General features: G+C 44.5%; 1 protein-coding gene across 3 annotated transcripts; it reads right to left on the bottom strand.

Moving 5' to 3' along the window:
- Positions 1-830: 830 nt before the first annotated feature.
- On the bottom strand, positions 831-7,205 carry LOC125539246 (U-box domain-containing protein 57-like). Of its 3 annotated transcripts, XM_048702653.1 has the most exons (12): positions 7,002-7,205; positions 6,729-6,851; positions 5,354-5,476; positions 4,411-4,485; positions 4,197-4,285; positions 3,989-4,097; positions 3,828-3,896; positions 3,532-3,648; positions 2,612-2,699; positions 2,268-2,506; positions 1,460-2,203; positions 831-1,222 (listed from the first exon to the last, which is right to left on the bottom strand). In XM_048702653.1, exons 1-12 carry the CDS (start codon positions 7,026-7,028, stop codon positions 1,025-1,027), a joined length of 2,001 nt encoding a protein of 666 aa, XP_048558610.1. In that variant the 5' UTR covers positions 7,029-7,205; the 3' UTR covers positions 831-1,024. The 3 variants fall into 3 exon arrangements, with proteins under 3 accessions (XP_048558610.1, XP_048558611.1, XP_048558612.1); XM_048702654.1 differs by lacking the exons at positions 6,729-6,851; positions 7,002-7,205 and adding an exon at positions 5,088-5,265; XM_048702655.1 differs by lacking the exons at positions 6,729-6,851; positions 7,002-7,205 and adding an exon at positions 5,118-5,265.
- Positions 7,206-14,218: the final 7,013 nt, after the last annotated feature.

The following is a 14,218-nucleotide window of genomic DNA, read 5'->3' as shown; positions in this document are numbered from 1 at the left end:
TAGAAAATATCTTCACTATTTTTTTGAGGAAAGCCATCATGCCGATGAACAGATGGTTGCATTACAGGTGATATCTAGGCTTGTGCAAACGTTGCCAAATAATTTAGGTAGCTTCCAAACATCACAAGAGGTCGATGGTTCGGGGGTCAGTCTCGAGTCAAGGCACGAAGAGAGAAGGGGTTTACTTATTTACCATTTAACAAAATTGCAAAATAAATATTCAATTTAATTATTTGATTAGTGCAATCAATTTTAAGTTGGGGAACACCCCTGGTACAAATAGCATAGCTGAAATGGAGGCAGACGTTTGGCTCTCGGGTGTCGCTGCATCCGATTTTTTAAAAAATAGTAATTGCAAAGAAGTCAAAAGATGCTCAAACTTTTTAGCAACAGATATGATTAGTGTTATATACTCGTGTAAATTCGCTAAGGAATGACTTTCATGGTTCGTGGGCGAAAAAAATAATTAACACTACATACAAGTTACCATTCACACTTTTTGTCCTCTTTTTTTTCAAAAGTCTACTGGAGATTTTCATTGGCAAAACTTTTCATACGAGAAAAACAGAAAGTCAAATTTGTTGCCAATTTTTTTTATTTTTTTATTTTTCCGCAATTATTAATTTAGTTTTTCATAGCAGGTGCATATGCACCTGACAGCCAAGGGGTATTTTCCATAGCTGGCAAAGCATTAAAAGTGTAAAACCCTAGACGAAGGCAAGTCATATACTCCCTCCGTCCCATATTTGTCGCTGAAATATAGGACGGAGGGGGTACTAGATTGCCAAACAAGGTATAACTGCAAAACATTGCAGAGTAAGATTAGCAGATTGCGAATTCCAAACGGAATTAATTAGTAGATTTTCAACATAACAAGATCAATCCTTGGTTCGTCATGCTACAGATTGTGAACATAACAAGATCGACTAGAGGTAAACTGGTCGCGAATGTACAGGATACCTACGCAGCAAGTTATACATATACATATAGCCCTATTGCCCTAATGTCGTCAGAAGATTGAGGTTCAGGAACCTGGCTGCCTCTGCTGTTCATGGTACTCCTGGATGGAAGAGAGGACGGCGCGATTTGGGACGAGATCACGATTTGCTAGCGGCAAGTTCGTCATCGGAGACCTGTTGTTCCCGCCATCAAACCAGCGCCTTATGGCTTCTGCTTCGTAAGTGAATCCATCAGATGCCACTTGAGGATCCTTCATAATATCCTGAAATGTACAGGTTTACCACCCGGCGGTCATTAGGCAGGGAATCTTTTAGACATGCATTATAACCACTCCAAGAAACGAAGGGCAAAATATGTTATTAACTGGCCCCTGGCAGCCTTCAAAATTTTGTTGTCTAACCTGTTCCACATCAATAAGAAAATTCCTATCCTAGTATAAAAACATATCCCCAGACCCCAAGCTATTGGAAATGATAGAAATGCTGACAAAAGTTATTACCATGCGAATTGGACAAATCAAGTGGCCAGGCGCGGAACTTCCTGTAACTGCCGATTGGACATATGGCCATGGGGCTGCAGGAGGCTTCCTGATAAGGGGCTCAACAACTGGCCATACCTTTGTTAAGAGATCAGGTCGCTTTTCCCTCGTCATTTCCACACAGCTAAGACCAATGACGGCTAACTGCTTGGCTTGTACATAAGGCCAGTTCCCTGCTGATTTATCAATCAGCGTGTGCAAGCTATTATTCTCCAATGCTTCTGAAACTTTCTTTGCAATAGTCAAGGGAGGCAATCCAGTCAAGAGACACAGGATGATAACACCCAGAGAGTAGACATCAGAAAGGGGTGTGAGCTCTCCGGTGGTGAGGAACTCCGGGTCCAGGTATGGCAACCTGGCTGTCAGAGCTGGTTGGTGGTTGCCGGGCTGGAGAAACAGGGTTAACATACCAAAGTTGCAGATCTTGCTTCTGAAGTTGGCGTCGGCAAATATGTTACAAGGACGTAGATCGCCATGGACCAAAGCATGAGGCTCACGCGAATGCAGGAACAGCAGCGCAGAACAAATCTCACCGATGATCTGTGTGCGGATCTGCCACGAGAGAGGTGTAGAGCCATTAGCACAAACAATGTGATCTTGGAGGTTTCCGTTTGGCAACCACTCGTACACAAGAGCTGAAACTTCAGAACATTTTCCAATGCAGTTGACAATGCTTGGATGTCTGCCTTGACGAAGAATAGAAACCTGTGATGACCTTATGTTAGTAACAGAATCAGCTAAGTGATACATTAATACAGGCATAGGCTACCTCTTGTTGAAATAAAATATCAGATCTGGATAGCTTGATAGCTACTGTAGTATCGTGTATAATGCCTTTATATACACGTCCATATTCGGTGTCTCCAACCTTACACAGGTCACTGAAGTTCTCCGTTGCTTGCAGCAAATTTGTGATGGGAAACTCGAGGAAAATCTGAGGATTCTGATCCTGCAGCTCATTCAGCTGTCGTACCGCATTGTCTCGCTCACGTTTAAATCGCTGGCATTCTGCATTGCATTGGTGTATCTTATATGTTGCTGCTACAAATTTATAGTGTACTTTTAAACAATGGAGAATGAGAAGTTAGACAAGTTCTTGGTTAGTAGAACTACCCATGTTTGCCTTCTCTGTTTGAAGGTCAGACTGATGTTTTAACCTAGCAACCTCCTCTTCCAGAGCTAATATCTTCCTTTGCTCCCCCTACATGTAATTCTTGTCATTACGTAAACGGCACCTTGCTAGTTGCACAAACTACAAAATACAAGGAACTGCAAGGAATACATAAACGTTGGCACATATAGAGGCAAATCAGATGCCAGCATCATGACATCAATAACAGCAACAAAAAGCATATGTTTGTTCCTCCAAACCCATACTCAACTGTTTACAAAAATAAAACTTGGGAAAAGCTGAAAATAACAACAGAATCAACGATCAGCTTGGCATGAATCATAAAAGGGGAACGAGGGGCAGATATAGTAGGGGTAGATGTTCACATGAGTATATTTGCTTTTCAAACTACCGACGAAATACCGATACGACGATAAGGAAACAGGGACATGGGATACAGCAATTCTAGAAACAGCAATTCAGCGATACGGCGACTATACAAATAATTAATAAAATGTACATAGTGTCAAAAAAGGTCCTAGATTATGGGATGGAGGGAGTATGTAATAAGGATAAACAAAAAAAATGAGATGTGAGATGACATCAAAATATTGCCCCATTAATAAAGACAGTAACAACAGCAGGTAGCAGCAGCCATTTTTTTTCAACATTGCCAGCAGCAACTCAGGAGGCGTATAAAAGAAGCAGCAACAGCACATCAGCAGCAGCCATGTAAAAAAAATGTCGTCAGTCGTGACTCAGACAAATCCAAGAGCCAAACTAGAAAATATACTACGTGATGATGGTATTGCCGAAATAAGGATCCAAGAGAGAAACCTAAAAAAGAAGACGAAAAATATAATCATGCCACCAATAGCAGTGAGCTAGAATTTAAGTCTTCAGAGATGGGAAAGTAAAGCACCGGAACAACTGCCTTCAAATCATGAATACGCTTGAAGAATATTTCAACAGAAGGGTATGCATGGTGGCTCAAAGACTTCGAGCTTTTCTGGTAGCAAATGATATCCCCATGCCCAATCTGCAAGAAGAAAAGGACCAAGAAAGTGTTTAAAAGGGCATGGAAATGTGAAGACGCTTGCACGAAATACATACCTGTTTTTTTTTTGAAAGGTCACTGGGGGAGAGGTTCCCCGACCTGAATTTTTCATTTTAAAACGCCCTCAGTTGCAGATATTTACAGCAGAGACAGAGACGAACCTGGCTTTCTGAAAATGTAATATTGGCATCTATGGCTTCACACATGGCAGAAGGTTCGAATTTGATTTCCTGCATATTAAAATGAGAAAACATAAAATGTGGTGGTGAAAAACTGCATTTCAGATCAGTAGTGGCAAGATTGCAGTAAAGCAAAACCTGACCTCATATAATTCCATTTCCTCATCTGCACAAAAACCAGCTAGACTTCTTAGTTTCGGAAGAATATCTGAAGGCCTTGATGAAGCTTTTACAAACAGCATTCCAATATATCTGTGAGCCTCATTCAGAGAACAGAGTATAAATTAAAGATCTCAACTGATAAACAAAAAAGAACAAGAGAGTTTTAACTTCTAAGTAAAAGGTACTGACCGTATCTGCGTTTGTTCTGGGTCATAAAGCTTTAAAAACACTAATCCATCATCGTTGCTCAGATTTTGTGGGGAAGAATCATTGAGCACCTACAAGGAGCCAATAGCGAGAGAATTTAAATAAATAAGCCGTTGGATTGAACAAGAAGGGTCCTTTTTACAGACATCCACAAAGGTAAATATAAATATGTTCAAGTTCAGGTTTCAGGATCAACCTCCAAAAACAGCTTCACACCATCAGGATTCAGGAACAAGAAGGTCCTTGACAATAGTTTATGAAGGCTAGTCATCTGCAAGAGTAATTATTTGTAATTATCCTTTCATATAAGGCATCATTGGTTGCCTAGGTTGCATGAGATAGACAAGCTAGCACAGACTACAACTACAAGGTACGGCGCTGATTGGTTGCGTGTACTTCATAAGTGCGCCAGGCTAGCTCAAACCCTGAGGGGATCCCTTATTCTTGCTGCAGTGGAACTAAAGAAGGCTAATTTGAGTTTCTCCATCATGCAGCATTAGAATTGTGCTAAACTCATGATTAGTTTAGTAATTATTGTGTATTAACTATGAAACATTTGTAAGCATGAATTAAGATATAGTAAGATTATTAGCCATAACATAAACATTGGCTGTGAATTCTTAATTCTGACTAGCAGGATCTTATCCCTTAAATGGGTGGTTACGCTAGGATGCCCTATAACAGCTTGGTTATGGGTCAGAGGACCTAGGCAATGGCGCTCGCCCTCATCTAAGCACTGGCGGGTGCTCCTAAACAATAATATAGGAAGATACTAGAGAATGTAGTATATTTCTTTCTTCGCACAATAGGATATGGATGATAAGATGCTAAAAAATAGATACACCCATAGATAAGATAAGAAAAAAGACCAACCAGGGAGCAGGGACTAGCTCCTGATGTCACCTTTTTGTAATAAGAAAATAAGCCAGGCATCCTTAAACGAAGTGGGCTGAGTGCAAGCTCGCATAGCCACAGCGACACCCAATTTCCAATAGATAATAAGATGATAACAACCAAACTAACTAGACACAAACGGGCTACTCCCAAAGTTCTGCCAAGAAGAATTGTATCAAGAACCAGTAAGAACATAAGTTGTCTAAAACGGCAACCAGAACGTAGCATGAAGAATGCCTTCTTACAGATAGATTGTTTTCTTCGGTAGAGAATGGCCTAACAGGACGCCATGTCCCGTTTTGCCTTTTACAAAACAACCAGAGGCGCTGAAATTGAGATGGGATGCTGAACTCTACTGCAATTTCCTCCTGTGAACAACTTAACCAATTAATACTGAAGTCATTATGAACCATCAGAAACAATACGATGGAAAGGAACATATTTGTCTGCTTGCACAAGATATATCTATAAACAACATAAAAATAGAAACTCGTCATTCAATCTTACAATTGATGGAAAATAGAAAACCTTGCTGATCATCTGGAATTCTTCAGCTAAAACATTTGGGGTAGAAATTTCTTAGCAAATTTAATGATACTAGTAATCATGTACGTGAAATGCACGTCAATATTAGGCAATATATCAATTGCATTGCACACTTATGTTTGGCAGCAGGTTGATATTTGGTAGAATATAATTAATTGGTAGCATTGGCGCTGATATCAGGTATGCTATTAATTAGGGGAGGATGCTAACCTTGTTTGCACTAAACACATGGACGGGTGAGATGTGCTGGATCTCCGCAACTCGCTCTTTTCATATTCAGTTTAGAAGCATAGAAGTATAGATATAGATAGAATGGACCATACATACTAAAAACTATAAATGCAGCTTGAGCTCCATAGCCCCCTTTCTCTGTTATACTAAGAGAAGATGCTGAGGGGGATGATCATGTGGCACATTTTGTTTTTTGGAGTTGAGCTAGGTGAGATGAAGACAAGTTTAGGAAGCCCCAGCCTAGAGATTCAAGTTGAGGGAGTCAAGTGAGGAACTTGTGATAGTTTAGGGGGTTCTAATGCAGTTTTCTCTTTGCAATAAGGTACACCAATGCAGAGTGATGAAAGCCAATCTCTATATAGCTCTGTTAAATAACATGCAACAAGTCTACGACCACTCAAACCTGTTATACTCCATACTTCATTGAAGAAGGGGTGAAGTGGAAAATTTGTACAGCGACTCATGATTTCCACAATAGACTTACATTAAAAAAAGGGGTTAGCACATCTAGATGTGCTTTAGCAAAACTGTTAAAAAAATCACATGAAAATGGCCTATTACTTAACAACAGAATACAACATAGCACACACCCAGAAGCAGAGATGCTAAAATGCTTGCAGGAGAGGACTAAATGAGAGATCCTCTACCTGCTCAGCACAAAAAATTGCTACGGGCTAAGGCAAGGCCTAACTTCTCCTAAACTAAAAGCCTCGTTACCTCAGCTCCTTGAAGTCTTACGGATAGATCTGTTAAAAAGTACAAAATCCTATAGACCAAATTTAGGGTTTAAGCTTTTTAGTGAAACAGTGGTCCTTCTAGTAGTTGAATAAGGCAAGGTGGTACCTTCAATCGGGACATAGTCGTGTTATCCGGGATCTGGAAAGCCCTCACCCTGTCGAAGTCGACGAGATCAAAATAGAAGCCATCGTTTCCAATGTGTGAGGACAAATCTTCTTCCCTCGCCACCTGGGGAAAAGCGGGCAAAGAAACCTCAAATTAGATCGGAAGCTGGTCATCATAGATCCCTGCACCGCTGCCTCGGATCAAATATTCATCGGCGTAGAAGTTGCGGCAGGAAATTGACAAAAAAAACTTCAGAAGAGGGGGATTGCGGACCTTTATGCTGATAGCCCGAGGTGGCATCGCCGCCACGGAGCGGCGAGAAGGAGATGCCGAACTTCGCTCGCCGCGGACAGCTCCCCCTCGAAGTTGTGCGAGGCAGCAGCGCCGGCGTATGCAGTCACCGTGGAGGTTTAACGGGGTGTTTGCGGTTTTCTCTTGTGTGGAGCCCGCAATTTTTTTCCGCTCTCCCACGCCCTTAATTGCCCACCAGCCCTTTATTCCCACACCGGCCATCTTCCAAGCCTTGAAGCGTGGGACCCGCGCAGGTCAGAGCAGCATTCAGCTCGGCGACCGTCTACCTAAGCACACAGCACAAAAGGAAGCTGCCGCTTCAGCTCCCTTTTCAAACTTCTTTTACGAAAATAATTCAGATCTGTTACTCCCTAATTTCCGGTTTAAAGGGCTCGTCTAAAAAAAAATTAGATTTACATTATATTAGAGCAACTCCAACGGGACGATCCAAACGGACGCACGCTTTGTTCGCTTTTCATCCATTTGGGTCGACTAGGCGGACATGTGCGTCCGCTTTTTGATTTGGATCTGCTGGTGCGCCCAACAGAGGCATATCCATTTTCACCCACGTGGCCGAAACAAAGTTAATAAAGTATAATTATACATAAGGTTGGTCGTAATGGAAAGTATCATATACTAGTATCATGCATATGATACTAGGCCTTCTTTGATTTGTAGGATTTTTGTAGGAATTATATAGGATAGGATTTGCAAAGGAAAAATTCTTTTGAAGCCCTTTGGTTTGTAGGAATGAATTCCTATTCCTATGTAGGAATCAATCCTTCACGTTTTGGAGAAAAAAAAACATTAGTCTAGACTCAATGAAAAAAATCATATCCTATGCACCAAATGGCATCTCTTTCTCTATAAGAATTGACATGCATATCATTTCACTTCCTATGATTTTCCTATTCCTATAAAATTCTTATCCTATGAACCAAAGAAGGCCCTAGTGTATGATACTACATCCGTAGTGCATAGTATCATAGATGACTTCATTTATTAGCATGTATGACACATAGTAGCAGAATATTTAATATGATACTCAACTCTCTCTTTCTTCATTTAATTCTATGTCACCTCATAAAATTTGCCTAGTTGGCATGCATGATACTACCTATGATACTCCCATTACAACTAGCCTAAAATGGCCGGTCAACCGTCGGCCAAAGTCCACTTGAACATAACTACACATTAAAAAAAAACTCTAAATGCCCGCATGTTGCTCTAGTGGACCGCCTTGCCCTTGCCCTTGCCGTCGTCGTCGTTGCCGCCAGTGAGGTCAATGAAGACAGGAAGCGTCCAACCCAACCAAACGCTGCTTGATAGGTCGCCAGGGCAGCCTCTTCCGACGTCTGCTGCGGTGGCGAACGCACGCTCCTCATGTTCCTCAAGCCGCAATGCCTCCTCGTCGCGACGCAGCTACTGCTCCCGGCGCATCTGCTGCTCGCCGTCGGCCTCCTCCTCGGTGAGCCAATGCGCCTTCCAGCACTCAAGGTGGGTTGCCTCCTCTTCCAGCGTGGAGACGTAGTAGCAGGGAGGCGCGCTCACCCACTCGCGAAGCTGGCCGGTCCACAAATAGGACTCCTCAAGCCAAGTGGGGGCGGCGGAGACCGCTTCCGCGTGGTCATTGGCTCGCGCTTCGGCTCCGGCTCGGCCTTGGGCTCGACGAGGGGCGGCACCAGTGGCGGTGGCGGGACGAACATGGGCGTATGGACGGAGTCCCCTGCTGCGGACAAGGCAAGGGCATGCTCCAGCCCATCCCAACAGACGTCCTCCTTGAGCCGGCTCGCCTTCAGCGCGTGCTGCACGGCCTCCTCGAGGGCGGCTTGGTACTCCGCCTCCGCCTCCTCATCTTCCGGCAATACCCGCGGGGGCGGCAGTGGAACGTGGTGGTCGATGTGGGGGCCGCGGCGGCACTCCTCCTCATGCTCTAGCGCAAACTGATGTCGCTTGAAACTACGTCGGTATTTCCCCAAAGAGGAAGGGATGATGCAGCACAGCGGCGGTAGGTATTTTCCTCAGATATGAAACCAAGGTTATCGAACTAGTAGGAGAACCAAGCAACACAACGTAAACAGCCCCTGCACACAAATAACAACCACTCGCAACCCGACGTGTTAAAGGGGTTGTCAATCCCTTTCGGGTAACGGCGCCAAAAATGGCACGTGGACGGGGAAAAATTGTAAATATTGATAGACCGAACGCCAAATAAAATAAATTGCAGCAAGGTATTTTTGGGTTTTTTGGTTTAATAGATCTGAAAATAAAAGCAAATAAAAAGGTAGATCGCAAAGGCAAATATATGAGAAAGAAGACCCGGGGGTCGTAGGTTTCACTAGTGGCTTCTCTCGAGAAAAATAGTAAACGGTGGGTAAACAAATTACTGTTGGGCAATTGATACAACCTCAAATAATTATGACGATATCCAGGCAATGATCATTACATAGGCATCACATCCAAGATTAGTAGACCGACTCCTGCCTGTATCTACTACTATTACTCCACACATCGACCACTGTCCAGCATGCATCTAGTGTATTAAGTTCATGGGAAAACGAAGTAATGCAATAAGAACGATGACATGATGTAGACAAGATCCGTTTATCTATGGCGGTAGATATAGATCCCACCTTTTTATCCTTAATAGCAACGATACATACGTGTCGGTTCCCTCTCTGTCACTGGGATCAAGCACCGTAAGATCGAACCCACTACCGGGCACCTCTTCCCATTGCAAGATAAATAGATCAAGTTGGCCAAACAAAACCCAAATATCGGAGAAGAGATACGAAGCTATAAGAGATCATGCATAAAAGAGATCAAAGAAACTCAAATACTTTCATGGATATAAAATGATAGATCTGATCATAAACTCAAAGTTCATCGATCCCAACAAACACACCGCAAAAGAGTTACATCATATGGATCTCCAAGAGATCATTATATTGAGAATCAAGAGAGAGAGAGATGAAGCCGTCTAGCTACTCACTACGGACCCGAAGGTCTACAAAGAACTACTCACGCATCATCGGAGAGGCACCAATGGAAGTGGTGAACCCCTCCGTGATGGTGTTTAGATTGGATCTGGTGGTTCTGGACTCTGCGGCGGCTGGATGAATATTTCGTCGACTCCCCTAGGGTTTGGGGAATATTTGGGTATTTATAGAGCAAAGAGGCGGTCCGGGGGCACCCGAGGTGGGCCCTGGTGGGTTGTCCCCTCCTCGGGACTCCCCCCAGGTGCTACCAGGGCCCAATATCTTCCTTCTGGTCCATAAAAAATCTCCGTAAAGTTTCGTGGCATTTGGACTCCGTTTGATATTGATTTTTTGCGATGTAAAAAATATGGAAAAACAACAACTAGCACTTGGCACTATGTCAATAGGTTAGTACCAAAAAATGATATAAAAATGATTATAAAACATCCAAGATTGATAATAAAACAGCATGGAACAATCAAAAATTACAGATACGTTGGAGACGTATCAGCATCCCCAAGCTTAACTCCTACTCGTCCTCTAGTAGGTAAGTGATAAAAACAAATTTTTTGATGTGGAGTGATGTTCATCATGTCATATCATATTCTTTTCTTTATAGCATAGACATTTGGAATTTTATGTGACTCAAAGCAATAGTCTAGTTTTGACATAATAATTTAGATACTCAAGCATATCAACAAGCAACCATGTCTTTCAAAATGTCAACGCTAAAATAAGTTATCCCTATCCCATCATGCTCAAACATTGATCCATTCATCAAACACACTCGAATATTAACTACACCCAATACTTAAGCACGATCATATTGCCTCCTAGTTGGTGCTTTTATAAGAGAAGATGGAGACTCAAAATAAAAATTACATAAAGTAAAAGATAGGCCCTTCGTAGAGGGAAGTAGAGATTTGTAGAGGTGCCAGAGCTCAAAGCGAAAAACTTAGAGATAAAAAACATTTTGGGAGGTGTATCCATCCCACCAACGAAAATGACTTAGAGTTCCCAATACTTTCCATGCATAAATATATCATAGGCGGTTCCCAAACAGAAAATAAAGTTTATTCCTTTTTCCACCATAACTTTCACTTTCCATGGCTAGCCGTATCCACGGTTGCCCTCTGATAGCCCACAAGTATAGGGGATCGCAATAGTTTTCGAGGGTAGAGTATTTGAGGGAGTCCTGGATTAGGGGGTCTCCGGACAGCCGGACTATATCCTTTGGCCGGACTTTTGGACTATGAAGATACAAGATTGAAGACTTCGTCTCGTGTCCGGATAGGACTCTACTTGGCGTGGAAGGCAAGCTAGGCAATGCGGATATGTATATCTCCTCCTTTGTAACCGACCTTGTGTAACCCTAGCCCCCTCCGGTGTCTATATAAACCGGAGGGTTTTAGTCCGTAGGACAACATACAATCATACCATAGGCTAGCTTCTAGGGTTTAGCCTCTCCGATCTCATGGTAGATCAACTCTTGTAATACTCATATCATCAAGAATAAATCAAGCAGGACGTAGGGTTTTACCTCCATCAAGAGGGCCCGAACCTGGGTAAAACATCGTGTCCCCTGCCTCCTGTTACCATCCGCCTTAGACGCACAGTTCGGGACCCCCTACCCGAGATCCGCCGGTTTTGACACCGACATTGGTGCTTTCATTGAGAGTTCCTCTGTGTCGTCGCCATTAGGCTTGATGGCTCCTACTATCATCGATAGCGATGCAGTCCAAGGTGAGACTTTTCTCCCCGGACAGATCTTTGTGTTCGGTGGCTTCGCACTACGGGTCAACTTGCTTGGCCATCTAGAGCAGATCGAAAGTTACGCCCCTGGCCACCAGGTCAGGTTTGGAGGCTTAAACTACACGGCCGACATCCGCGGAGACTTGATCTTCGACAGATTCGAGCCCCTGCCTTGTGCGCCGCGCGGTCACAATGAGTATGATTTAGCTCTACCATCGGACAGTGTTCGAGAAATCGCACCGGCAGCCGCTCCAACCCTCAATTCGGAGCCAGTTGCGCCATCCATGGATGGGTGGATAGACCCCGCCACGGAGGTCGTATCCTCTACGGCGATCGAGCCGAATATCGACCTTACCCTTCACGAGAGCCGTGTTGCCAAACTGCCGGATCCTTCTCCGGCCACGGACTCCGAACCGCCTGCGCCCGTTCCTGTCGAATCCGATTGGGCGCCGATCATGGAGTTTACCTCCGCGGATATTTTTCAGCACTCGCCCTTTGGCGACATACTGAACTCATTAAGGTCTCTCTCCTTGTCAGGAGAGTCCTGGCCGAACTACGTCCGGCAGGATTGGGATGCGGATGACGAAGAAATTCGCCGCCCACCCACCACCCACTTAGTAGCCACTGTCGATGACTTAACCGACATGCTCGACTTCGACTCCGAAGACATCGACGGTATGGATGACGATGCGGGAGGCGAAGAGGAACCACTGCCCATAGGGCACTGGACGCCTACTTGATCACATGACGTATACATGGTGGACACACCCAAAGAAAATAACGACGAGGAACGGAAGGACGCGGCGAAGGGTGGTTCCCTCAAGAAGCAGTCAAAGCGGCGGCGTAAACGTTGCTCCAAATCCCGCCTCGGCAGAAATAACAATCATATAGACCCAGCGTTAGAGCAGGGTGAACCATTGCCCAACCACGGCAACACGGAAAATCAAGCCGAACAACCCAACCCCGTCGAAGATAACAGTCCGGACGACATCACACCGGACAGGCGCCAGGAGCAACATAATGCCCACCAAAGGCTTGTTGCCACGGCGAGGAGTCTGAAAAAACAGAAGCAAAGGCTCAAGGCTGCACAAGACACATTCAAAATCAAATGAGTGAAGTACTTAACATTGCAGCGAAGTACGATAGTAATCGCCACACCAAGAGCTATCCGAAGCGAAAGTTGCTACCTGAATTTGATGAGGAGGCCTTAGATCCTCCACAATTAAAAAATAAAACGGCCATCCGGTCGGATAGACGACCTCATAGCCAACATAAAGCGGCAAACGACGCCGCACATAAACCAGTACGCGATCCGCGTAAGGGCTCGCATCAAAAGGACGGCACAACCAGATCCATCTATGGACCATGCAGGCGCGCTCCAACATACAATGCAACACAACAAACATCCGAACACCAGGGTACGCCCAAATACAGGGGTGTCGCACACCCTCTATGTTTCACCGACGAGGTGTTGGACCATGAATTTCCAGAGGGATTCAAACCCGTAAACATCGAGGCGTACGACGGAACAACAGACCCTGTGATCTGGATTGAGGACTACATCCTCCACATCCATATGGCTCGAGGAGATGATCTCCACGCCATCAAGTACTTACCCCTCAAGCTCAAAGGGCCAGCTCGGCACTGGCTTAAAAGCCTCCCCGAAAACTCCATCGGAAGCTGGGAAGAGCTCGAAGACGCCTTTCGGGCAAATTTTCAAGGGACATATGTCCGACCACCGGATGCAGACGATTTAAGTCATATAACTCAACAGCCCGGTGAGTTAGCCCGAAAACTTTGGAACAGGTTCCTCACTAAAAAGAACCAAATAGTTGACTGTCCGGACGCCGAAGCCTTAGCAGTTTTCAAGCATAGCATTCGAGACGAATGGCTTGCCAGACACCTCAGTCAAGAAAAGCCGAGAACAATGGCAGCATTAACAAGCCTCATGACCCGTTTTTGCGCGGGCGAGGACAGCTGGTTAGCCCGATGCAGCACCAGCGACCCAAGTACATCCGAAGTCAGGGATGGAAATGGGAAATCACGATGCAGCAAGAATAAGCGCCGGAATAAAGAAGACAGCCCGAAGAGCACGGCAGTAAACACCGGATTTAGAAGCTCTCGGCCAGGGTAGCAGAGGCCGCCCTCCAAAGGCAACAGAGACGAATTGTCCAGCCTAAACAAAATTCTGGACCAAATATGTCAGATCCATAGCACCCCGGATAAACCTGCAAATCATACCCACAGAGAATGTTGGGTCTTCAAACAGTCCGGCAAGCTCAACGCCGAACACAAGGGGCAGGATACACCAAGTGAAGACGAGGACGAGCCTCGCAAGCAAAGCATAGGGGAACAGAAGAAATTCCCACTAGAAGTCAAAACATTCAACGTGTTACACGTGATAAAAGGGAGAAACAAAGCGGCACCTTTAGAGGAACATGCCCCAGGGCCTATTACCGCGGAGCTCCG

The sequence above is a fragment of the Triticum urartu genome, chromosome 2 (assembly GCF_003073215.2).
Source record: "Triticum urartu cultivar G1812 chromosome 2, Tu2.1, whole genome shotgun sequence".
NCBI classification, from domain to species: domain Eukaryota; kingdom Viridiplantae; phylum Streptophyta; class Magnoliopsida; order Poales; family Poaceae; genus Triticum; species Triticum urartu.
This window is presented reverse-complemented; position numbering and strand designations above follow the sequence as displayed.

Excerpts from the sequence above, each read along its gene's own strand:
- LOC125539246 (XM_048702653.1), bottom strand. The coding sequence starts at position 7,028 with ATGCCACCTCGGGCTATCAGCATAAAG. Across the intron at positions 3,897-3,988 it reads AGGAAATGGAATTATATGAG|GAAATCAAATTCGAACCTTC; the intron begins GTCAGGTTTTGC and ends TTTAATATGCAG. Across the intron at positions 2,700-3,531 it reads ATTTGAAGGCAGTTGTTCCG|GGGGAGCAAAGGAAGATATT; the intron begins GTGCTTTACTTT and ends AATTACATGTAG.